The 26,629-nt window shown below is 45.7% G+C and overlaps 1 protein-coding gene across 1 annotated transcript in view; it reads left to right on the forward strand.

Annotated features, from left to right (window-relative positions):
* Positions 1-12,178, forward strand: part of cdh15 (cadherin 15, type 1, M-cadherin (myotubule)) — a 51,363-nt gene extending 39,185 nt beyond the window's left edge. Inside the window, exons 11-14 of the mRNA XM_041191716.1 lie at positions 1,662-1,901; positions 8,834-8,970; positions 10,328-10,495; positions 11,978-12,178. Of these exons, the coding sequence (XP_041047650.1) occupies positions 1,662-1,901; positions 8,834-8,970; positions 10,328-10,495; positions 11,978-12,178 (746 nt within the window). The remainder of the gene's footprint in view (positions 1-1,661; positions 1,902-8,833; positions 8,971-10,327; positions 10,496-11,977) is intronic.
* Positions 12,179-26,629: the final 14,451 nt, after the last annotated feature.

Raw genomic sequence — 26,629 nt, forward strand, 5'->3', positions numbered from 1 at the left:
GGGGACAGTGTAGAGAGAGCTTTACTCTGTATCTAACCCCGTGCTGTACCTGCCCTGGGAGTGTTTGATGGGGACAGTGTAGAGAGAGCTTTACTCTGTATCTAACCCCATGCTGTACCTGTCCTGGGAGTGTTTGATGGGGAGAATGTAGAGGGAGCTTTACTCTGTATCTAACCCTGTGCTGTACCTGTCCTGGGAGTGTTTGATGGGGACAGTGTAGAGGGAGATTTACTCTGTATCTAACCCTGTGCTGTACCTATCCTGGGAGTGTTTGACGGGGACAGTGTAGAGGGAGATTTACTCTGTATCTAACCCCGTGCTGTACCTGTCCTGGGAATGTTTGATGGGGACAGTGTAGAGGGAACTTTACTCTGTATCTAACCCCGTGCTGTACCTGTCCTGGGAGCGTTTGATGGGGACAGTGTAGAGGGAGCTTTACTCTGTATCTAACCCCGTGCTGTACCTGTCCTGGGAGTGTTTGATGGGGACAGTGTAGAGGGAGCTTTGCTCTGTATCTAACCCCGTGCTGTACCTGTCCTGGGAGTGTTTGATGGGAGAGTGTAGAGGGAGCTTTACTCTGTATCCAATCCCGTGCTGTACCTATCCTGGCAGTGTTTGATGGGGACAGTGTAGAAGGAGATTTACTCGGTATCTAACCCCGTGTTGTACTTGTCCTGGGAGTGTCTGATGGGGAGAATGTAGAGGGAGCTTTACTCTGTATCTAACCCTGTGCTGTACCTGTCCTGGGAGTGTTTGATGGGGACAGTGTAGAGGGAGATTTACTCTGTATCTAACCCCGTGCTGTACCTGTCCTGGGAGTGTTTGATGGGGACAGTGTAGAGGGAGATTTACTCTGTATCTAACCCCGTGCTGTACCTGTCCTGGGAATGTTTGATGGGGACAGTGTAGAGGGAACTTTACTCTGTATCTAACCCCGTGCTGTACCTGTCCTGGGAGCGTTTGATGGGGACAGTGTAGAGGGAGCTTTGCTCTGTATCTAACCCCATGCTGTACCTACCCTGGAAGTGTTTGATGGGGAGAGTGTAGAGGGGGCTTTGCTCTGTATCTGACCTGATCATTTCCACTTGATGAGCACAATTTGGCAAAAAATCTTAACTGAAAGTTAATGCTTTAATTTATTATAACCTCATTCTCTGTGTCTCTCTAGTCCTGGGGCCTGAGGTCAATTCAACCAAGTAGGATATGAATCAAAAGTGTGCTTTCCACCATCTCCTCATTCCCTGGATTCATATGAGCGCTCTGTCCAGTGTCTAAGCCAATGGGTCTAAACCTCCCCAAGTGATGCCCCAATTTCACCCACTGGACTTTACCAGCAGTTTCCGTGGAATGGGCTGGATCGCAAACCCTGACCTCAACCCAAATCCTCATCAACCTCAATCCAATCCACAACCCTGATCCCCAAACCCATCCCTCACTCAATCTGGGACCTGCTCGCTGACCTGATTCTGATCCTGATCCAATATCTGAATCCTTATGTTCTCAGAACTTTCCCTTTTCACTCTGAATATTGTGATATTGAGTTTGGCGCACTGAGGATTATTGAGGGAAAGTTCCTGATGGACTGTGGGATTCAGGAACTCTGCTGTGGAGTGATTCTGAGATCAGGGTGGTTTTCAGCTTCTCTGTTCTCGCTCTGACAGACACACATTCTCGGCTGGGAACTCGACAAGAAGTCAGCGAGGGAACCTACAGCCTCCAGATTCGAGTGAGTGACTCAGGGGAGCCACGTCTGAGCCAGGATCACACACTGAATGTGACGGTCTGTTTCTGCAGTATCAGAGAGGATTGCACTCCAGGGGTAGCTGCAATCCTTGGTACCCACGTGGGTCTGAGCTTTGGAGCCGCGATGGTGATTCTCGCCAGTGTCCTGCTGTTACTCAGTGAGTATCACAGTCTGCTTGCATTCTGTTTGTCCAGCAACTGTTTCACATCTAGTCCAAGGTGTTATATCTCCCAGGTCATGGAGTTTAATGTGAATAAGGCTGTGATTTCGAGCCTTCATTACTGCACTCAGTGTCTGACGACCCAGTGAATTCCAGAGCACCATCCTGTAGATTATCCACAGGAGTTCCAGCTGGAGGTGGGGCTAAGGAGTTTGAGAGAGAAGTGAGCTGGGATGAAATATGTTGAGCTGGGTTGTGATGAACTGGGCTGGTGATGAGAGGATTGAATCGGCTGCAAGGATGGAAGAAGATTCTGGTGGACTGAGGGCAGATTTCAGATCCTACCATCACCAGGGGGCTTCTCACTTTCTGCTCAATGTTGGCTCCTCAGGAGGAGTTGTAAGGTTGAGGTTTAGATAAGTCCAATGTGTGAACTGCAGACTCTGTCACTTTCAGAGCACAGGTTGCTTGAAGGATGGGGTAAATGATTGTGCTCTCTCTGACACCTCCACTTCACCTCTGGGTGCTCCCAATGAGGTTTCTCCAAGTGTTTAGTGCTTTACCTAATATACTCTCTGTATTTCAATCAGTCACAAGCTATGGTCTCTCATACGTCAGTGAAAATGTTTGTTCCTTTCAAGAATTCTTTGAGGACATCCTAAGGTGCTTCTGTTTTCCTGCTGGGAGTCTCTTGATGCAAATCAATTCCAAATAGGACAGTTGCTTCAGGTGTCTCGTGTCAGGCACACAAATGACATGCCCTGTCCATGTTGGTTTGGAATGAGGCTGTTCATGTTGCCTTGGGAGAAGACAGTGGTGTTGGGTCTGCTTTTCCACATTTGGAGAATCTTGTGATGGTCCTTCCCCAGTGGAGGCTGCAGCATGTACCATCTACAAGATGCACGGCAGCAAGTCCCCAAGGCTTCTTTGACAGCACCTTCCAAACCTGAAATCTCTACCACCTAGTCGGATAAGGACAGCAGATAGATGGGAACAGCACAACCTGCAACTTCTCCTCCAAGTCACTCACCATCCTGACGGTCGCTGGGTCAAAATCCTGGAACTCCCTCCTTAACAGCACTGTGGGTGTACCTACATCACATGGACTGCAGCGGTTTAAGAAGGCAGCTCATCAAGACCAGCCTGGCCAATTACACCCACATCCATGAACAAAAGAAAATAAAGCTCTCTCTGGTTAAGGATCCAAAGAGTCTGAAAGACAAGAACTATTTCCCCAGGCCTAGGGGAGACTTGGTCCTGTGTTGAAGTCCATTGTGATAATCATGCTGACTTTTGTGATATCAAGAAACGGCAAAAGGCACTGGATAGTGCAAAGGTCATGGGCCCTGCCAATATTCAGCAACAGTACTGAAGACTTGTGCTCCAGAACTTGCTCTGCCCCTATCCAAGCTGTTCCAGTACAGCTACAACACTGGCATCTAACCGGCTATGTGGAAAATTGCCCAGGTATGTCCTGTGTACAGAAAGCAGGACAAATCCAACCCGGCCAATTACTGCCCCATCAGTCTACTCTCCATCATCAGTAAAGTAATGGGAGAGGTCATCAACAGTGCTATCAAGCAGCACCGTTTAGCAATAACCTGCTCACTGATGCTCAGTTTGGGTTCTGCCAGGGCCACTCAGCTCCTGACCTCATTATATCTTTGGTTCAAACATGGACAAAAGAGCTGAACTCCCAAGGTGAGGTGAGAGTGACTACCCTTGACATCAAGGCAGCATTAGACAGAGTGTGGCATCAAGGAGCCCTCGCAAAACTGGAGTCAATAGGAATCAGGGGGAAATCATGGATCAGTTGGAGCAGCAGTTGGATGCACTTAGAAGCATTCAGATGGCAGAAAAACAATAAGACATAGGAGCAGAAATTAGGCCATTCGGCCCATCGAGTCTGCTCCGCCAATCAATCATGTGTCATAATTTTCTCAACAACATTCTCCCGCCTTATCCCTGTAACCTTTGATTCCCCTTACCAATCAAGAACCTAGCTATCTCGGTCTTAAATACACTCAATGACCTGGTCTCCACAGGCTTCTGTGGCAATGTGGAAAGCATCATAGACAGGAGTTTTGCAGACGTGGTCACACCCAAGGTACAGACAGATAGATGGGTGACCGCTAGAAGGGGCAGGCAGTCAGTGCAGAAATCCCCTGTGGCTGTCCCCCTCTCTAACAGGTATACCGTTTTGGATACTGTTCGGGGGGATGGCCTATCAGGGGAAAAGCAGTGGCACCACGGCTGTCTCTGTTGTTCAGCAGGGGGGGTCAAAGCACAGAAGAGCAATTCTCATAGGGGACTCTATAGTCAGGGGCTCAGATGGGTGCTTCTGTGTTCGTGAAGAGACACCAGGATGGTATGTTGCCTCCCTGGTGCCAGGGTCCAGGATGTCTCTGATCAGGTATGGGACATTCTGAAGGGGGAGGGAGAACAGCCAGAGGTTGTGGTACACATTGGTACTAACGACATAGACAGGAAGAGTGACGAGGTCCTGCAGCGGGAGTTTAGGGAGTTGGGCAGAAAGTTAAAAAACAGGACTTCTAGGGTTGTAATCTCAGGATTACTCCCTGTGCCATGTGCCAGTGAGGCTAGAAATAGGAAGATAGTGCAGCTAAACACGTGGCTGAACAGATGGTGTAGGAGGGAGGGTTTCCGATATCTGGATCATTGGGATCTCTTCCAGGGCAAGTGAGACCTGAAAAGAAGGACGGGTTGCATCTAAACTGGAGGGGCACCAATATCCTGGCTGCGAGGTTTGCTAGTGTCACTCGGGAGGGTTTAAGTTAGTATGGCAGGGGGGTGGAACCAGAGCAATGGTCAGCAGGTGAAATAAAGGACTGGGAACCAGTGAATATGGCCAGTAGGACTAAGAGGAAGGGCAGGCAGGGAGAAATTACTGAACACGGTGGGACTGGGGGTCTGAAATGCATTTGTTTCAATGCGAGAAGTATAACAGGCAAGGCAGATGAGCTTAGAGCTTGGATTAGTACTTGGGACTATGATGTTATTGCTATTACAGAGAGTTGGTTGAAGGATGGACAGGATTGGCAGATAAACGTTCCAGGATTTAGATGTTTCAGGCAGGATAGAGAGGGATGTAGAAGAGGTGGGGGAGTTGCACTGCTGGTTAAGGAGAATATCACAGCTGTACAACAGGAGGACACCTCGGAGGGCTCATGCAGCGAGGCAATATGGATAGAGCTCCGGAATAGGAAGGGTGCAGTCACAATGTTGGGGGTTTACTATAGGCCTCCCAATTGCTGGCAGGAGATTGAGGAACAGTTATGTAGGCAGATTTTGGAAAGATGTAAAAGCAATAGGGTTGTTGTGGTGGGTGATTTGAACTTTCCCTATATTGACTGGGAATCACTTAGTGCTAGGGGTTTGGATGGTGCAGAATTTGTAAGGTGCATCCAGGAGGGCTTCGTGAGACAATATGTAGATGGTGCAACTAGGGAAGGGGCAATACTGGACCTGGTATTAGGGAATGAACCCGGCCAGGTGGTCGAAGTTTCAGTAGGGGAGCATTTCGGGAAAGTGACCATAATTCAGTAAGTTTCAAGGTACTGGTGGATAAGGATAACAGGAGTCCTCGGGTTAAGGTGCTTAACTGGGGGAAGGCTAACTATAACAATATAAGGTAGGAACTGAGGAAGCTAGACTGGAGGCGGACGTTTGAGGGCAAATCAACAACTGACACGTGGGGGGCTTTCAAACATCAGTTGATAAGAATTCAGGACCAGCATGTTCCTGCTAAGATGAAGGATAAGCATGGCAAGTTTCAGGAACCTTGGATAAAGAAGGATATTGTGAGATTAGTCAAAAAGAAAAGGGAAGCATTCGTAAGGGCTAGAAAGCTGGGAACAGATGAAGCCCGCGGAGAATATAAAGAAAGTAGGAAGAAACTTAAGCAAGGAGTCAGGAGAGCTAAAAGGGACCATGAAAAGGCACTGGCAACCAGGATTAGGGAAAATCCCAAGGCCTTTTATACATATGTAAAAAGCAAGAGGGTAGCCAGGGAAAGGGTGGGTCCTGTCAGGGACAGAGGTGGGAATCTGTGTGTGGAACCAGAAGAAATGGGAGAGATACTAAATGAATACTTCTCATCAGTATTCACCAAAGAGAAGGACTTAGTGGTCGATTTGTCTAGGGAAGAGTGTGTAGATAGCCTGGATCATGTTGAGATCAAAAAAGAGGAGATGTTAGGCGTCTGGATGAATATTAAGGTGGATAAGTCCCCAGGGCCAGATGGGATCTACCCCAGAGTACTGAGGGAGAAAAGGGAGGAGATTGCTGGGGCCTTGACAGAAATCTTTGTATTCTCACTGGCTACGGGTGAGGTCCCAGAGGACTGGAGAATGGCCAATGTTGTTCCATTGTTTAAGAAGGGTAGCAGGGATAATCCAGGAAATTACAGGCCAGTGAGCCTTACGTCAGTGGTAGGGAAATTATTGGAGAAGATTCTTCGTGACAGGATTTACTACCATTTGGAAGCAAATGGGTGTATTAGTGAGAGGCAGCATGGTTTTGTGAAGGGGAGGTCGTGTCTCACTAACTTGATTGAGTTTTTCGAGGAAGTGACAAAGATGATCGACGATGGAAGGGCAGTGGATGTTATATACATGGATTTCAGTAAGGCCTTTGACAAGGTCCCTCATTTCAGACTGGTACAGAAGGTAAAGTCGCATGGGATCAGAGGTGATCTGGCAAGATGGATACAGAATTGGCTTGGTCATAGAAGACAGAGGGTAGCAGTGAAAGAGTGCTTTTCTGAATAGAGAGCTGTGACTAGTTCTGCAGGTATCAGTGCTGGGACCTTTGCTGTTTGTGGTAAACATAAATGATTTGGAGAAAAATGTAACTGGGCTAATTAGTAAGTTTGCAGATGACACTAAGGTTGGAGGAGTTGCAGATAGTGAAGAGGATTGTCAAAGGATACAACGGGATATAGATCGGTTGGAGACTTGGGTGGAGAAATGGCAGATGGAGTTTAATTTGGACAAATGCGAGGTAATGCATTTTGGAAGGTCTAATACAGGCAGGAATTATACAGTAAATGGCGGAACACTTAAATGCATTGATGGGCAGAGGGATCTGGGTGTACAGGTCCACAGGTCACTGAAAGTGGCAACGCAGGTGGATAAGGTAGTCAGGAAGGCATATGGCATGCTTGCTTTCATCGGCAGGGGTATTGAGTATAAAAGCTGGGAAGTCATGCTGCAGCTGTATAGAACCTTGGTTAGGCCACACTTGGAATATTGCGTGCAGTTCTGGTCACCATATTACCAGAAGGATGTGGAGGCATTGGAGAGGGTGCAGAGGAAGTTTACCAGGATGCTGCCTGGTCTGGAGGTTATTAGCTATGAGGAGAGGTTGGAGAAACTCAGATTGTTCTCACTAGAGTGACGGAGATTGAGGGGCGACTTGATAGAAGTTTACAAAATTATGAGTGGCATGGACAGAGTAGAAAGTCAGAAGCTTTTTCCCAGGGTGGAAGAGTCAATTACAAGGGGACATAGATTTAAGGTGAGAGGAGAAAACTATAGAGGAGATGTGCGGGGCAAGTTTTTTAAGCAGAGGGTAGTGAGTGTCTGCAATTCGCTGCCAGAGGAGGTGGTGGAAGCAGGTACGATAGTGGTGTTTAAGAGACAGCTTGACAAATACGTGAATGGGATGGGAATAGAGGGATACAGACCCCAGAAGAGCAAAATGTTTTAATTTTACAGGCAATATGATCGGCGCAGGCTTGGAGTGCCGAAGGGCCTGTTCCTGTGTTGTACTTTTCTTTGTTCTTTGTTCTAAAACTCTCTGCTCGTTGGAATCATACCTAGCACAAATGAAGATGTTTGTGGTTGTTAGAGGTCAGTCATCTCAGCTCCAGGACATCACTGCAGGAGTTCCTCAGGGTAGTGTCCTCGGCCCAACCGTCTTCAGCTGCTTCATCAATGACTTTCCTTCCATCATGAGGTCAGAAGTGGGGATGTTTGCTGATGATTGCACAATGTTCAGCACCATTCGCGACTCCTCGGATACTGAAGCAGTCCATGTCCAAATGCAGCAAGACCTGGACAATATCCAGGCTTGGGCTGACAAGTGGCAAGTAATATTCACGCCACACAAATGTTAGGCAATGACCATCTCCAACAAGAGAGAATCTAATCACCACCCCTAGACATTCAATGGCATTACCATCACTGAATCCCCCACTATCAACATTCTGGGGGAAATGGAACTGGATTAGCCATATAAATACTGTGGCTACAAAGCAGCTCAGAGGCTAGGAATCATGTGACGAGTAACTCACTTCCTGACTCCCCAAAACCTGTCCACAATCTAGAAGGCAGAAGTCAGGAGTGTGATGGAATACTCTCCATTTGCCTGGATGAGTGCAACTCCCACAACACTCAAGAAGCTTGACACTGTCCAGGACAAAGCAGCCCACTTGATTGGCACCACATCCACAAACATTCACTCCCTCCACCACCGACGCACAGTTGCAGCAGTGTGTACACCATCTACAAGATGCACTCAGGGATTCACCATGGCTCCTTCAACAACACCTTCCAAACCCACAACCACTACCATCTAGGAGGACAAGGGCAGCAGATAAATGGGAACACCACCACCTGGAAGTTCCCCTCCAAGTCACTCACCATCCTGACTTGGAAATATATCACCGTTCCTTCACTGTCGCTGGGTCAAAATCCTGGAACTCCCTCCCTAACAGCACTGTGGGTGTACCTACACCACATGGACTGCAGCGGTTCAAGAAGGCAACTCACCACCACCTTCTCAAGGGCAATTAGGGATGGGCAATAAATGCTGGCCCTGATTCCCATTGACTACATCCCTTGAATGAATAATAAAAAAAACTTATGTTTTCTCTCTCTCTCTTCCTCATACTGTCACTGTTCCAGTTCTCATTCTGCTTGTGGCAGTTTCTGACTGTCTTCATCGCCGACACCATCATAAAGGACTCCTGGCTGCTTCTGAAGATGATATCCGAGACAACATTTTAAACTATGATGAACAGGGAGGAGGAGAGGAAGATCAGGTCAGTGTGTAACTCACAAATAATAGTGAATAATCGCTCAAGGAACATTAACACACGTGGCACAACTGCAGGCAGCACTTAACTGTGCATATAATCCATACCCCTCCATATGTAATCCCCACCTATTTGTATATAATTCCCATCCCTGTATATATAATCCCCACCTCTCTGTGTTTAATCCTCACCCCTCCATATATATCCCCACGCCTCTATATAAAATTCCTACTCTTCCATAAATAATCTCCACCTCTGCATATATAATCCCACCCCTCTATATATAACGCATCTGTTCATGTATAATTCCTATCCCTGTACATAATCCCCACCCCTCCATATATAATCTCTACCTATTTGTATATAATTTCCATCCCCACATATAATCCCCATCCCTCCAAACATAATCCCCACCCAATGGTATAATTCCCATCCCCACATCAAATCCCCATCCCCTATATAATTCCTATTCCCATATATGATCCCCACCTCCAGTATATAATCGCTGCCCTGTATATAATCCACACCCTTCATATATAATCCCCATCCCCTGTATACAATATCCTTTTAAATCTGAGATTGATAGATCTTTGCTAATTAAAAATATATTATAAGGGATACAGGGAAAGCAGGTGGATGGGTTTAAGTGGTCACACATCAGCCTTGATCTCACTGATTGGCAGAACAGGCTTGAAGGGCTGAATGGCCTCCTGCTCTTCCTGTCTTTCTATAAGTGATCAAGAGAACCAGGCAGTGAGAGCAAGAAACAGGGAAAGATAGTGAGAGAGAAAGAGAGAGTGGGGACAGCAGCTTCAGAAACAGAGAGAGAGCAACACAGAGAGACGCAAGAGTAAGGGACAGAGAAAGAGAGACAGAGACAAATATAAAGAGACATATGGAGAGGGTCTGAAACAGACAAAAAGAGGGAGATCGATGGAGAGAGTGTAACAGAGAGAGAGAGAGAGAGACAGAGAGCTGGGTCTTAATGGCTCTCCAGATGATGTTAATCAATCCTTGTGAAACAGTTAAAATTCAGGGAATTTGTATACGGTCAGTCTATATTAAAGTTTAGCAAAGCAGACATAATTGATATTGAGTAAATCTATAACTGCTACCAATCTCTGGTGTGATTGTTTTTATCCACTTATCAATTTACTGGTCAATTATCGTTTGGTCGTTTACAGCGTTTCTGAAGTTGAGGCAGATCAGAAGATAATGTGTGAAATAACCAGTCACCAATGAGAGTTCCTGTTCAGTCTGTGCATTTCATATATTTCTGCCCTGGAAATATATTTTCCGATTTCCATGCACCACCACACTGATACCCAGCCTCTGTGTAACAGCTGATGTTTTTTTTGCCCAGGATGCCTATAACATTGACCAGTTAAGAAACCCAGATGAAGTCCTGCCCTCAACCCCAATCAGAGGAAAGCAACCAATCAGAAGAGATGCTCCCTTCAATTCTGGGCAGCCGCAGTATCCAAGAAAACCCCCAGCTGACCCCAATGACATCAAGGATTTCATCAATGAGGTGGGTTTCCATAGAGGGAGCTCAGAGGCAATGGGCCAAACCAGGAAACCTCCCAATTTGGCTAGCTGCAGAATTTGTTCTGATTAATAGTACATTGGGACTTCATCTGCATTATAAGCTTCAGGCTTTCTGTGCAGTCAGTCTCACACCACTAAGGCAATCATGCTGATCTCATTGGCCCAATGGGAAAAGAACTCCAATACAGAAACCAGCTTCTTAACGGTGGTTATTACAATAGTATTCCAACTGTAGGGTCATTATATGGGGCAGTAATTTTCAGCACATCATGTTTTATATATAGTGACATGGATTGTCACTTAGAGGTGATAAGAAAAACATGTTAGAAGTGGCAGCTAGTATTCGAAAAGATCTGGTCCACCTGTGCTGAGCCCAGAACTAAATGTTTTTGCCTTTTGATCTAGCTATGACTTGATATGGGTGTCAGCTCTTATCTGATAAATATAACTGCAGGTACAGTACACTTAAATGTGATCTCAACAGTTCGTATCTTATGGTTTGAGAAGCAGATGAATAACTAATCATAAATGTAAACTATCCTCTCACAGTACTTCCTGTGCAGTCAAATCCCTGCTATTATATATTGATATTGATGTCACCTGTACAGACCTACATCACTCCATGTGCTGGCAGTGCCATGTGCCACTGTATCTCCCAGCTGTGCCGTGTGCTCTGGCCCCTCTCCCAGCTGTGCCGTGTGCTCTGGCCCCTCTCCCAGCTGTGCCATGTGCTCTGGCCCCTCTCCCAGCTGTGCTGTGTGCTCTGGCCCCTCTCCCAGCTGTGCCATGTGCCACTGTATCTCTCGGCAATGCCGTGTGCTCTGGCCCCTCTCCCAGCTGTGCCATGTGCCACTGTATCTCTCGGCAATGCCGTGTGCTCTGGCCCCTCTCCCAGCTGTGCCATGTGCTCTGGCCCCTCTCCCAGCTGTGCTGTGTGCTCTGGCCCCTCTCCCAGCTGTGCCATGTGCTCTGGCCCCTCTCCCAGCTGTGCCATGTGCTCTGGCCCCTCTCCCAGCTGTGCTGTGTGCTCTGGCCCCTCTCCCGACAGTGCCGTGTGCTCTGGTCCCTCTCCCAACAGTGCTGTGTGCTCTGGCCCCTCTCCCAGCTGTGCCATGTGCTCTGGCCCCTCTCCCAGCTGTGCTGTGTGCTCTGGTCCCTCTGCCGACAGTGCTGTGTGCTCTGGTCCCTCTCCTGACAGTGCCGTGTGCTCTGGTCCCTCTGCCGACAGTGCCGTGTGCTCTGGCCCCTCTCCTGGCAGTGCCGTGTGCTCTGGCCCCTCTCCTGGCAGTGCCATGTGCTCTGGCCCCTCTCCTGGCAGTGCCATGTGCTCTGGCCCCTCTCCTGGCAGTGCCGTGTGCTCTGGCCCCTCTCCTGGCAGTGCTATGTACTCTGGTACACTGTACTCTGGTGTGCTCTGTGCTGCTGTCGTTGTGTCCCCAATAACTTCTCTTTTTGTCTGTTGCAGGGATTGGATGCGGCTGATAATGACCCGAATGCACCCCCGTATGATACTGCTCTGATCTATGACTATGAGGGCGAGGGCTCTTTGGCTGAGACTCTGAGCTCCATCACGTCCAAGGCTTCGGACTCAGACCAGGATTACAACTACCTCAGTGACTGGGGCCCTCGCTTCAAGAAGTTGGCTGACATGTACGGCAACCACTAATTCTCAGCCCTTCTGAGATTCCCATAGCTGCAGTCTGAGAAAATGTATTATTTTGACTGAATCACTAAATGTCTGAAATTATTCTCATTCTTTTTCAATAATTTGGACAGGTTTCCACCTGAATTCTGGGCCACGACTCTGTGGTATGGGACATAGCAGTCAAACCTTTCATCTTGGGTGTCAGTGGGTGAGGATGATATGGTGCTGAATGTGTTGTAAACTTAGTCTGTCACACTGGCATTCCTTCCCGTTCTAACAATCAAAAGATCAGGAGGTTGACAAGGAAAGAGAGAGAGTGAAAGAGACAGAAAGGCATGGATATGGAGATCGATAGAGACAGATACAGTAAGATGAAGATGGAGAGGGAGAGAGAGAGGTAGAGTTCAGGTAAGACAGTGACAGAGATTGTGAGAAGGAGAGGGAGAAAGAGATTGGGCAAGACAGAGAAAGTGGGAATGGAATGTGGAAAAGGAGAGCGGGTGAGACGGGGAAAGAGACAGAGAGCAGATAGAGACAGGAACACAGTGAGAACAAGTTCAGAGATGGAGAACACTCCCTGTAAAAGGGTGGGGAGTTGGAAGAGATACAGGGTATGTGTGAGGGTGGGGATGTTGGATGGGGTACTATCTGTGTGTGTGTGTGTGTGTGTGAGGGTGGGGATGTTGGATGGGGTACTATCTGTGTGTGTGTGTGTGTGTGAGGGTGGGGATGTTGGATGGGGTACTATCTGTGTGTGTGTGTGTGAGGGTGGGGGTGTTGGATGGGGTACTGTGTGTGTGAGGGTGGGGATGTTGGATGAGGTAGAGTGTGTGTGTGAGAGGGTGGGGATGTTGGATAGGGTACAGTGTGTGTGTGAGGATGGGGAGTTGGATGGGGTACAGTGTGTGTGAGAGAGGGTGGAGAGTTGGATGGGGTACAATGTGTGTGTGTGTGTATGTGAGGGAGTGGTGTTGGATGGGGTGCAGTGTGTGAGGGTGGGTTGTTGGATGGGGTACAATGTGTGTGACGGGGTGGGGAGTTGGATGGGGTACAGTGTGTGTGTGTGAAGGGGTGGGGAGTTGGATGGGGTACAGTATGTGTGTGAAGGTGGGAAGTTGGATAGGGTACAGTGTGTGTGTGTGAGGGAGGGATGTTGGATGGGGTACAGTGTGTGTGTGTGAAGGGGTGGGGAGTTGGATGGGGTACAGTATGTGTGTGAAGGTGGGAAGTTGGATAGGGTACAGTGTGTGTGTGTGAGGGAGGGATGTTGGATGGGGTACAGTGTGTGTGTGTCAAGGTGGCGAGTTGGATGGGGTACAATGTATGTGAAGGGGTGGGGAGTTGGATGGGGTACAGTGTGTGTGTGTGAAGGTGGGGAGTTGGATAGGGTACAGTGTGTGTGTGTGAGAGGGAGGGGTGTTGCATGGGGTACAGTGTGTGAGGGAGGGTTGTTGGATGGGGTACAGTGTGTGAGGGAGGGGTGTCGGATGGGGTACAGTGTGTGAGGGAGGGGTGTTGGATGGGGTAGAGTGTGTGAGGGAGGGGTGTTGGATGGGGTAGAGTGTGTGAGGGAGGGCTGTTGGATGGGGTACAGTGTGTGAGGGAGGGCTGTTGTATAGGGTACAGTGTGTGAGGGAGGGCTGTTGGATGGGGTACAGTGTGTGAGGGAGGGCTGTTGGATGGGGTACAGTGTGTGAGGGAGGGGTGTTGGATGGGGTAGAGCGTGTGAGGGAGGGCTGTTGGATGGGGTACAGTGTGTGAGGGAGGGGTGTTGGGTGGGGTAGAGTGTGAGAGGGAGGGCTGTTGGATGGGGTACAGTGTGTGAGGGAGGGCTGTTGGATGGGGTACAGTGTGAATATGCTCAATGCCCAATTGTGACTGAGAATCCTGCTGGGTTTGATCTCAACCTGACATTACTTGTTTGCCTTGTTTGTTTGTGGTTAAACATCAATAATGTTTTGGGTGTTGAGCTGAGACTTGAGTAGTTTCCCTTTTAACTGTAGTTATTTTTGCACACTTTATGCTGTGCAGCTGTTTTCCAGCTTTCTTACCTGTGAATTGTTCTCTATGCCTATCTTATTAAACTTCATTGGCCTTTGGTTTTGTCAACTCACAAACTTTGTTTAAATTTTTCTGTCATTTTTAGCTTTGCTTTTACTCTCTCTGGTTTGGTACTGTCAACAAATCTACCATTTTGCTTATAGTTTCTGAATCCACATCATTGGTGTCAATCAGAAACTGTACTGGTCCCAACACAGAACCATCAGCCCTGAACCGCACCTCTTCCTCCCAATGTAACACCTCTGTCCTTCAGCTAATTTCTGATCCATTTCTGGCAGCAATGAGGTGAGACAATATAAACTAAATGGTACAATTTTAAAGGGGTACAGGAGCAGAGAGACCTCAGGATGTACCTACAGAAATCTTTGAAGGCGGTAGAACAATTTGAGAAGACTTGCAAAGGCTTGTGGTACAAAGGCTTATTAATAAAGGCATGTGGTACAAAAACAAAGAAGTTATGTTAAACCTTTATAAATCACTGGTTTAGTCTCAGCTGGAGTATTGTGTCCTACTCTAGTTAAGAAGGAACAGGGGAGATTTATTAGAAACTACTACCAGGGATGAGATGTTTGTAAGACTGTTTCATACTGAGCTTTATTATGATTATTTAACACTGACCTGTATGAAGACTATTTAAAATTGAACTTTTAGTAAGGCTCCTTTTATAGTATAATGAGGTAAGAAAATGTAGAAACAGGGCATGATATAAATTGATGCCAAAATAGAAGGATCATGGGAAATGATGGCCCAGATTTCCTGCTCTCTGGGTTGGCAGAGACTAAATGTACAAACCAGTAATAACCACCTGCAGACCTCCGTGGAAGTTTCCCGGGAAGTTTGAACTTCCTCTCCAGGACCCACCGTGAAAGTCTACAATTCTGAGCTAAAGTCAGAGACTTTGGATAGTTCTGTGGGACTTACCTGAGCAGTTATCCAGGAAATGTTAAACAGAAAAATCCTAGTCTAACTGCTGGGTAACTACAGAACTGACCCCCCCCCCCCACCCCATCACTCACAGTGACACCCCCAAATCCCTCCAACCCTCTTGACTTACTCCCCCCTGACCCCACCCCTCCGACTCATCCCCTGACCTGACCCTACCCTATCCACTTGCCCACCTGCCAGTCTACCCACTTACCTCACCCACCTGCCAGTCTATCTACTTACCTCACCCACCTGTCAGTCTATCTACTTACCTCACCCACCTGTCAGTCTATCTACTTACCTCACCACCTGTCAGTCTGCCCACTTACCTCACCCACCTGCCCATTCACTCATTCATCCACTCAGCATTCACTAAAATTCAAACGGGACGTTTAAACTTACCTTACAGCAGTGAGCACCTAGAAGTGTTGCTTGGCGTTCCCTTGATGTTACGACGCTCTGATGGAATTCTTTGTGGGACTGAACACTCTGCATTTCTGTTGAAACTTAGCTCAGAAGGAGGCCGCCAGAAATGTGGAGTTCTGTTGGGCGTTGAGTGGAGCAGCAATCTGACAATGATTGCCGCTTTGTTGAAGATCTGGGCCAGTGTTAGGTTTTTAAAACACTTGCAGTGGCTAAATCAATAAATCCTTGTAGAAACTTCAAATTGCTGGTGTAAATTAAAAGAGTAGATGTGCTGGAGACTCTCCGACATAAGAGAGCACAGGATGTGGCAGCTCGGGATAAAAAGCAGAACAATGGAGGACCTTCCATGTTCATGTCCAGGCTAACACAGTTCATGTGAAATGTGCATAATTGTTCGAGAAAAGCATGCACAGGACATGACCCCACAGGGAAGAGCATTATTGGCCATTGGAAAGGGTTAATTAAATAAAAGCCAGGATAAGAGAGAGCCCTCAGCTGAGCCTGGGCAACAAAGAAGAACCAGAGACCGGAAGACAAAAGAGAAAGAAGCCATGTGCACCCTTCCATCCTGACTTAATATGGGTAAGTATAGCTCGCGTTAAACTCTAAATTGCTGCTCAAGTTTATTGTCGTAGTTTGTATGAAATTTAATAAACTTGCTCTGACTTTGTCTCAACAAGGTAATTTCACAGCTATACTTTATTGCCACGTTCATTCCTGCACCAGTCAGGGTAAAAACATTACAAAACTAGACTCAGTTATCAGAAGAATCTAGAGAAGCTGGGCTTGTTCTCTTTAGAGCAGAGAAGGTTAAGGGAGGATTTTACAGAGGTGTTCAATATTATGAGGGGATTTGATAGAGTAAATAAGGAGAAACTGTTCCCATTCACAGGAGGGTCAGTAACTGGAGAACACAGATTTAAGGGGAGTGGCAAACAATCCAGTGGGGAGGCAAGGAGAATCTTTTTTCACACAGCAAATTATTGTGATCTGGAATGCACTGCCTGAAAGGGTGGAAATGGATTTAATTGTAAATTTCAAAAGGAAATTAAATAAATATTTGGAACGAAAACATTTGCAGGGCCATAGGGAAAGAAGAGGGAAAGGGACTATTGGATAGCTCTTTCGAAGAGTGCTTCTTGCTGTATCATTTTATGATTCCATGATTCTAACCCTGAATTAAACAAACAGCCTTTAAATTCTAGAACTTTCTCAAATGCCTTTGGGAAGTCCAAATACATAATGTTATGGAGATTACCTGTCAAGTTGGGGTGAAGTTGAGGGGGTTGTTCAGGGACTGAGCAAAGCCTTGGTTATGCTGGCTGCTGCTTACCAAGTTATTGTAGTGATGAGCTCAAGTTCACTCCTGATAACCAATTTCGTTATCTTAATCACTCTCCCTGTGCATAGAGATTTTTCATTTTACTTCACTCACACTATCTGCTTTCCTCTGTTGCTCTCTTTATCACCATCTCTCTCTTGTGCTCTTTACCTTTCTGTCACACTCTCTTGCTATTCCTCTCTCTCTCTGTCACACACCGTTGCTTTCACACTCTTTTACACACATACACTGTCTATCTCCCTCACTCCCTCACACTCTATATAATAAAAGACTATAATCTTCTGACAAGGTTGCTGGTTACAGTTTGGATTCCTGGTCAATCCTGTTGCGTGTTGAATAAAGAATAGGAAGCACTGTGGAATGGTGTTGAATTTATAAACGTCTCCATGTTTTGGGGAGTTTTGCTTTGTACAGTAATTGCCCAACTTTAACTGAGACTCTCAGCCAGCACACAGGGTGTGTCTCACTCAGACCTCATGGTAGCTGAGAGCTAAATGATTACGTCTTGATGTCACAATGGCATTCCTGTAAACATTCCTGTGCTCTCCCAGCTGTCGGCAGTGGATTCCAGTCCGTAACTCTAGCCCCTCCAATCTTCCCTGTCCGGATGACTGAGATATTTGTCTGAGGATGTGGGAAGATCTGAAATTGGAATGCGTGACCTGCTGCAACCCTTCCTATCCTAAACTATTAATCTCACTCTCCTGTCCTCCAGCTTGGACAAGTAGTGAGAGGAGCCTTGTTCTTGTGTAACTCACTCTCCCAGATCTTTCCCGCATGAGGATAAAGGATCTGAAATCCTGGCCTTAACCACATTTGGTGCTGAGTCTATCCAACTCTGAGTAAGCAAGTTTATTACCTTGCAGTGTTGAATTTAAAATTCAGTCTGTGGTCCTAGCTATTCAAATACAGTACACTTCAATCGATGGACAACTGGATTCAAAGTGGCTGAAATGTGATAACCAATTACCTTTTGTCTAATAACCTTCTCCAGTCAGCTCTCTTAAACTCACAATCACTGGTCAAAACATTCCAGGATTTGTGACCTCCGCAAAGTGAAAAACCTGCTGACATCTAAATTGGTTCACAGTTGCATACCTCAGACACACGTCCCATTTGAACATACATACAAACATATGAATCAGGAGCAGAAGTAGGCCATTTGGCCCCTCAAGCCTGCTCCACTAGTTGATAAGATCATGGCTGATCTGATTAGGCTTCAACTCCACCTTCTTGCCTATCTCCTATACCCTTTGACTCTCTTATGAGCCAAATATATCTACCTCTACCCTAAAAATATTCAATGATCCTGCCTCTACCACTCACTGGGGAAGAGAGTTCCACAGATTTGCAATCCTCTGAGAGAAAAAGATTTTCCTAATCTCTGTCCTAAACAGGAGACCCTGCGGAATCATCTGGGCCCGGTAACAGTCAGAAGCTTGGCGAGGGTGGGGGACACTTAATTTGGCATAAGGCCAAAAATCAGTTTCCGGATGGTGGGATGAACTTTAGCAATTCTGTGGAATTCTCTACCACAGAAGGCTGGGGAGGCTGGGTCACTGAGTATATTCAAGAAAGAAATTGATAAATGTTTGGATATTAGGGGCATCAAGGGGTATGGAGAGAAAGTGGGAATATGGCATTGAGATAGAGGATCAGCCATGGTCATATTGAATGGCGGAGCAGGCTTGAAGGGCTGAATGGCCTACTCCTGCTCCTAGTCTCTATGTCTCTAATTCTGTTCTCAGGCCTCAGGTGGGTCGAGCTTCCCAACGAACAATGTTGCGAAACACTTTTACATGATTATCATGTCATGCACTCATCAGAGTAAGTTCCCTCCAGTGAGAAATTAGAATTTTCACATTCATGACTGCATGTAAGTGATGTGCACCTGGTGAGGTCGGCTTCTTCCATGATTAACGGTGAGTTGCCCCTGCAGCGTCCTTTTTGGGGAACACCAGCCTATGCTTGAGACCGGGTGGTGGCAGTGCAAGTTGCGTGGAGGATGACCAGAGAAGGAAGGGTTAGTGGATGTGGTAATTGTAGCTTTAAGGAATGTAATGACTGTAGCTTTAAGACTTATTGTGTTGTATAGTATCACATGCCAGTGTGAATGAATCAGCTCAAAGCGCAGGGAACCTTAGAATGGGAGTTGTTCTTCTAGTTGTGGAGCTTGTTGGAAGCAAGTAACTGCTGCTGTAGCCTGTAAATGAAGTCTGATGTTTCTAATGAAAATCCTGTCTGGAAAATCAAGTCCATAACAAACTGGTGATGAGGATAAATCGGGCTTGCTGTTGCCCCTCACCCAGTGATTGTTTATACAGAAGAAAAGGAAGATATACTCACCAGATATGCTACACTTTGGCAGGATTGGTCCCTTCGAACCATCCACAGAGGATTGGTATCAACATGTAGAACATCTCGGGTTCTATTTCCAGGCAAATGAAATAACAGGGGAGGAAAAGAGGAGAGCAATTTTCCTAAGCGTTTGTGGGAGTGAAACCTATAATTTAATCCAAAATTTGACGGCCTCAAATGCCCCTGATTCGAAGACATTTGGTGAATTGGTAGACCTCATGAAAGGGACACTTTCAACCCAAACCCTCAGTCACCATACAGAGGTTCAGGTTTAATTCAAGGGTTAGAGTTCCGGAGGAGGTTATTGCTACATATGTGGCAAAATTGAAAAAACTGACTGAACATTGTGATTTCAGGGATACCCTAATTGATATGTTCAGGGATCGTTTGGTCTGCAGTGTGCAAGATGATGCCATTCAATGACAATTAGCTGAAGTAAGCCTCAATTTTAAAAAAAGCATCGGAAATAGCGCTCATGATGGAGAAGGCAGGTGATACAAGGTGTACAAAACGGCGCTGTTTTCCGGTTGGGGCATGAATGGACAGCCGGGTGCGGCGCAAAAAGCCGGGACTCTGCCGCAAAGCAGGAGACAGTACCCCCCTACCCAAAATTTAAAATAAATACAGGAAACAGCTCAGCAGCAAATCTGAAAATGAATTGTTACCGATGTGGAAGCAATCATAATCCTGAAACTTGCCGTAAAAGAGGGCACATACTGAAGCACTGTAAAGCAAGATTGAGACAGACTCCCAGGCAGCGAACTAAGTTAACCAAAGTACATAATGTGGAAGAACCAGAAACCACCAATTCAGATATTCACCCCCTGTTTAATGTGAAAGTAGGGAAGACAGAGCCAATCACTGTTACTCAGCAGGTAAATGGAAAACCTTTAATGGTGGAAGTGGACACTGATGCTTCAACGACTGTACTGGGAGAGCACACCTTCGAATATTTAAACAAGGGCACTCAACAATTGAACTTAAGGCAGATTTCAGCCAAATTAAAGACATACTGGTGAAACTGTCCAGGTGAAGGGTATTATCACTATACCTGTTTATTATAAACACCAAACAGCACAAGCCCCAATCATGGTCGTAGAAGGTGAAGGACCAAGCCTTCCAGGCTGTGATTGGTTGAAAGAAATTAAACTAAATTTGTGTGAAATTTTCCAGCTACGAGTAGGACTGCCAGAGCTGCTAAAGAAACATGACAAGGTTTTTCAAGACGGACTGGGGAGAATCAAAGGCCTGCAGGCTAAGATCTACATTGACTCAGAAACAATTCATTTCTTTAAAACAAGGCTGGTGCCATATGCTCTGAGGGAGAAGGTTGACACTGCATTGACCCATCTAGAGAGGCAGGGGTCATACAGCTGGTTCAATTTCCAGAGTGGACAACATCTATAGTCCTTGTCTTAAAACCAGATCAGACCATCCAGATCTGTGGGGTCTATAAGTTAAGAGTAAACAAAGTTGCCAAGTTGGACAAGTACCCTGTCCCCAAGATCGAGGATCTCTGTGCTAAATTAGCAGGAGGAACAACTTATATTAAACTAAATATGAGTCATGTGTCTCAGCAGCTGGAACTGCTCCAGAGATCATAAACACCCACAAAAGGTTATACCAATACTCGTGTCTGCCCTTCAATGTTTATTCAGCCTGCATGATTTTCCAGAGGACGATGGAGAATTTGCTACAAGGACCACCTCAAGTCCAGCTGGACCACATCCTAATAATGCTCACAGAAGCTGAACGCTTGGCTAATTTGGTGGAAGTCTTGAAATGATTTTTGGAAGCTGGGATGTGCTTAAAAAAAGAAAAGTGTACCTTTCAGGCAAGCTTTGGCCAACAGGTGGATGCCCAACGGTTACACCCAGTAGAAGAAAAAGTTAAAGCTATTAAGGAGGCACCTTTGCTTAAAAAGGTCTCTGACCTCAAGTCATTCTTAGGTGTGGTTAATTATTATGGTCAATTCCTACCCAACTTATCAATGGTCCTAGCCCCTCGACACTCTATTAATGAAAAACCAGCGTAGGTTTTGGAAGTCACCCCACGAAGAAGCCTTCACGAAAGTTAAACAACTCTTCAATCTTCGAACTCGTACACAACCACCTGACAAAGGAACCAGTACTAACCTGTGATGCATCCCCCAATGGCTTGGGAGCGGCATTATCACACAAGATGGACGGCAGTTCAGAACGGCCGATAGGCTCCGTGTCCAGGACCTTTTCCATGGCCAAAAAGGGTATTCGCAAATCAAGAAAGAAGGATTATCAATTATTTTTGGAGTTAAAAAATTCCATCAATACGTACATGGCTGACACTTTATGATAGTGTCTGACCACAAACCACTCTTGGGTCTGTTCAGTGAAGAAAAAGCTATCCCTCCCATACCTTCTGCACGGATTCAAAGATGGGCTCTAATTTTATCTGCATATGAATACACTTTTGTGCACAGATCAAGGATGCATATAGTCAATGCTGATGCCCTAAGTCACCTTCCTTTGCAAGAGAGCAATGAACATGCCCCAATTCCTCATGAGATTATATTAGCGATGAATTTCCTGGATTCCTCACCAGTCTGTGCCAGGCAGATAAGAAATTGAATGAATTGTGATCCAATCCTGTCCAAAGGATGGTCCAGGAACCAGTGCCTGAAACATTGAAGCCATTCTTCACTCGAAGGGATGAATTGAGCAGTCAGGGTGGTATCCTGTTGCGGGGAGCGCAAGTAGTTGTTCCTTCACAAGGAAGGGAGCCACTCTTAGCAGAGTCGCACAGCACACATCCTGGAATCTCAAGAATAAAGGTGATCACGTGAAGTTACATTTAGTGGCTGAGCATGGACGAGAAGGTGGTTAAACACTGTATACAATGTCAACAACTACAGCAGCTACCTGTTGTGGCCCCATTACACCTGTGGGAATGGCCTGGTAGGCCCTGGGTCAGACAGCACATAGATTATGTCGGTCCCCTTCCTGGCTCCATGTTCCTACTGATAATTGATGCTCATTCCAAATGGCAAGACGTATATGGGGTTAGGTTGCCAACATCAGATGTGACTTTAGAAAAGTTACGCCAAAGCTTTTCTATACATGGATTGCCAGAAGTAATCATCTCAGACAATGGTCATGTGTTCACTAGCGCTGAATTTCAAAGAATTGTGAGCCTAAAGGGCATCAAACATGTAAAGACGACACCATATCATCCGTCATCTAACGGATTAGCTGAGAGAGCAGTACAGACTTTTAAAGCTGGGTTGAAAAAATTATCAGGATCTTTGGAGACTAAACTTTCACATTTCCTGTTTCACCAGAGGACAAACCACACCCCCCCACCCCACCCCACAACGCCCCCCCCCCCGACACTACTACAGGTTCAACACCTGTAGTTACTTATGAAGCGACACCTTCGGACAAGATGAAGCCCAATACTTCCCAATTTGGAGGGTAAGGTGTGGAAAAGTCAAGGGAATCAAAAAGTGACTCATGATTTGCATAGTTGTGAGTGCTGGTGAAGCAGTATACAAACAAAACTTCGGTGGTGGATCAAGTTGGTTGCCTGGTGTAATAGTTTCTGTGACCGGACCCTTATCATACCATGTAGAAGTGGAGGGCCAGATCACCTGCAAACATGTGGATCATTTGAGAAGAAGGGAGATTCCCAACAAAATGATGTTCCAACTGTAACCATCGTAGGACCCATGGTCCCTGCTGAAATTGTTCAACTGAGGATAGACATACCAGATGTCCCTGTTAGAGTAGATAACACTGAACTGCCTGTCCCTAAAGAGGTACCTGATGTTGCTGTGGTTCCAGATAATGTGGATCCTGTAAGAGATTCGAAAGTCGTGGAGCTACGACATTCCATCTGGATCAGGAAACCACCTGAGAGACTGAACTTATAACTCCATGACCTGTGTATATATTTGTAATGTTATGAAGGTAGATGTTCTTGTAAATATGAACTGTACAAAAAATTTAAAGGAGGAGGAATGTAGTAATTTTAACTTTAAAGAATTTAGTGACTGTAGCTTTAGGACCTATTGTGCTGTATAGTGTCCTGCGACTGTGTGAACGAATCAGCTCTAAGCGCGGGGAACCTTAGAGTGGGAGGTCTTCTTCTAGTTGTGGAGCGTGTTGGGAGCATGTAACTGCTGCTGCAGCCTGTAAATAAAGATTGATGTTTCTAATGAGAAACCTGTCTGGAAAATCAAGCCCATAACAATGGGGAAGGATGGAACAGTGGCCAGGCAAAGATTGAACGGGTAGTACAGGCTGTCCGGGTGCCCTTTAAATATGCCACCCAGATCTTCAACCCCATGAGATAACAGCAGGGATGGCAACTCCTTCCTCCTGATAATTTTTTCATCCCAGCTTTAAAAGTCTGTACTGCTCTCTCAGCTAAGCCGTTAGATGACGGATGATATGGTGTCGTCTTTACATGTTTGATGCCCTTTAGGCTCACAATTCTTTGAAATTCACCGCTAGTGAACACATGACTATTGTCTGAGATGATTACTTTGGCAATCCATGTATAGAAAAGCTTTGGCATAACTTTTCTAAAGTCACATCTGATGTTGGCAACCTAACCCCATATACGTCTTGCCATTTGGAATGAGCATCAATTATCAGTAGGAATATGGAGCCGAGAAAGGGACCGACATAATGCCACAACAATCAGCCAGCTCCTCATGATTGCATATGTAATGAGCTGAACAGCACAAGATCAGCCACTGTCACCATCCTAACACCCCCACCCCCCCACCAACCACCCCCCCACCACCACCCCCACCCCACCCCAGGGGAAATCATTCTCACTTACACAACAACCAACAAACTTAGACTCCAGAACAGAAGATTCCGGTCCCCTTATTTTTATAGTGTTCCCTAGTTCTAGTCTCTCCCACAAGGGGAGACATCATTTCAGCATCCACCCTGTCAAACCTCCTCAGGATCTTATAAGTTTCAATGAGATCATCTCTGATTCTTTTAAACACAATTGGGTACAGCCCCAGTCTGTTCAACCTTTCCGCATAAGATAACCCCCCCATCCCAAGTATCAGTCAAGTGAACCTTATCACAACTGCTTCTAATGCATTTCCTTCCCTTCTTAAATAAGGAGACTAAAACTTTACACAGTACTCCACATGTGGTCTCACCAATGCCCTGTACAATTGCAGCAAAATGTTCCTACTTTTATATCCCATTCCCCTTGCAATAAATATCAACATTCCATTTGCCTTCCTAATCACTTCTGTACCTGCATACTATTTTTTTGTGATTCATGTGCCAGAACACCCCTATACGACCATAAGACCACAAGATGTAGGAGCAGAAGTAGGCCATTTGGCCCATCGAGTCTGCTCCACCATTCAATAAGATCATGGCTGATCTGATAATCCTCAACTCCACTTTCCTGCCTTTTCCCCATAATCCTGGATTCCCTTACTGATTAAAAACCTGTCTATTTCCGCCTTGAATATACTTAACAACCCAGCCTCTACAGCCCTCTGCGGTGAAGAATTCCACAGACTCACTACCCTCCAAGAGAAGAAATTCCTCCTCATCTCTGTTATAAATGGGCGACCCTTTACTCTGAGATTATGCCCTCTGGTCCTAGACTCTCCCACAAGGGGAAACAACCTCTCAGCATCTACCCTGTCAAGCCCCCTAAGAATCTTATATGTTTTAATGAGGTCGCCTCTCATTCTTATAAACTCCAATGAGTACAGGCCCAAACTACTCAAACTCTCATAAGAATATCCCTCCATACCCAGAATCAACTTAATGAACCTTCTCTGGACTGCCTCCAATGCCACTGTATTTTTCCTTAGATAAGGGGACCAAAACTTTTCACTGTGGTCTAACTAGTGCCTTGTATAGTTTTAGCAAGACTTCCCTATTTTTATACTCCATTCCCTTTGAAATAAAGGCCAACATTCCATTTGCCTTCCCTCTAACCTGTTGAACTTATATGTTAGCTTTCTGGGATTCATGCACAAGGAATCCCAAATCCCTCTGTGCTGCAGCTTTCTGCAGTCTTTCTCCAAGTAATAATATTCAGCTCCTCTATTCTTCCTGCCAAAATGCCTAACCTCTCATTTTCCCTCATTATATTCCATCTGCCACTTTTTTGACCACTCACTTAACCTGTCTATATCCCTCTGTAGACTCCTTGTGTCATCCTCACCACTTGCCTTCCCACCTATTTTTGTATCACCTGCAAATTTGGGGATCATACATTAATTTCCATCATCCAAGTCATTAATATAAATTGTAAATAATTGAGGCTCTAGCACTGATTCCTGTGGCACTCCACTGGCTACCGTTTGCCATCCTGAAAATGCCCCCCTTATCCCAACTCTCTGTCTTCTATTAGTTAGCCAATCTTCTATCCGTGCTAATATACTACCCCCACCACCATGGGTTCTTATCTTATTAAGTAGCCTTACATGTGGTACCTTATCGAATGCCTTTTGGAAATCCAAATATATTACATCGACTGGTTCCCCTTCATCTATCCTGTTTGTTACCACCTCAAAGAATTCAAATTATTTTGTCAGGCATGATTTCCCCTTCATGAAGCCATGCTGACTCTGCTTGATTAGATTATGCATTTCTAAATGCTCTGCTATTACATCCTTTATAATAGATTGTAACATTTTCCCAATGACAGATGTTAAGCTAACTGGCCTATAGTTACCTGTTTTTTGTCTCTCTCCCTTTTTGAATGAGGGTGTTACATTGGGAGTTTTCCAATCTTCTGGGACTTTTCCAGAATCTAAGGATTCCTGGAAAATTACCACCAGAGCATCCACTATCTCTGTAGCTACTTCCTTTAATATCCTAGGAGGCAACCCATCAGGTCCAGGGGACTTATCGGCCTTTAGCCCCATTAGTTTCTCTCGTGATAGTTATTGTATTTATTTCCTCCCCCTCTTTTGCCCCTTGATTATTTAGTATTTTTGGGATGCTATTAGTGTCTTCTACCATGAACACTGAAACAAAGTATTTATTCAACTCCCCTGCAATTTCCCATTATTATTTCCCCAGCCTCATTCTCTAAGGGGCCTATGTTCACTTTGGTCTCTCTCTTCCTTTTTACATATTTAAAGAAACTCTTACTGTCTGTTTTTATATTACTTGGTAGTTTACCCTCAAAGTTTATTTTCTCCCTCTTTATTTTTTTGGTCATCTTTTGTTGGCTTTTAAAACTTTGCCAATCCTCTGGCTTACCACTAATCTTTGCCACATTGTATGTCTTTTCTTTTAATTTGATACTATCCTTAACTTCCTTGGTTAACCATGGTTGGTTTATCCCCTTCCTTGAATCCTTCTACCTCCACCCATATGGATTCT

This window comes from Carcharodon carcharias, chromosome 7 (assembly GCF_017639515.1).
Source record: "Carcharodon carcharias isolate sCarCar2 chromosome 7, sCarCar2.pri, whole genome shotgun sequence".
NCBI classification, from domain to species: domain Eukaryota; kingdom Metazoa; phylum Chordata; class Chondrichthyes; order Lamniformes; family Lamnidae; genus Carcharodon; species Carcharodon carcharias.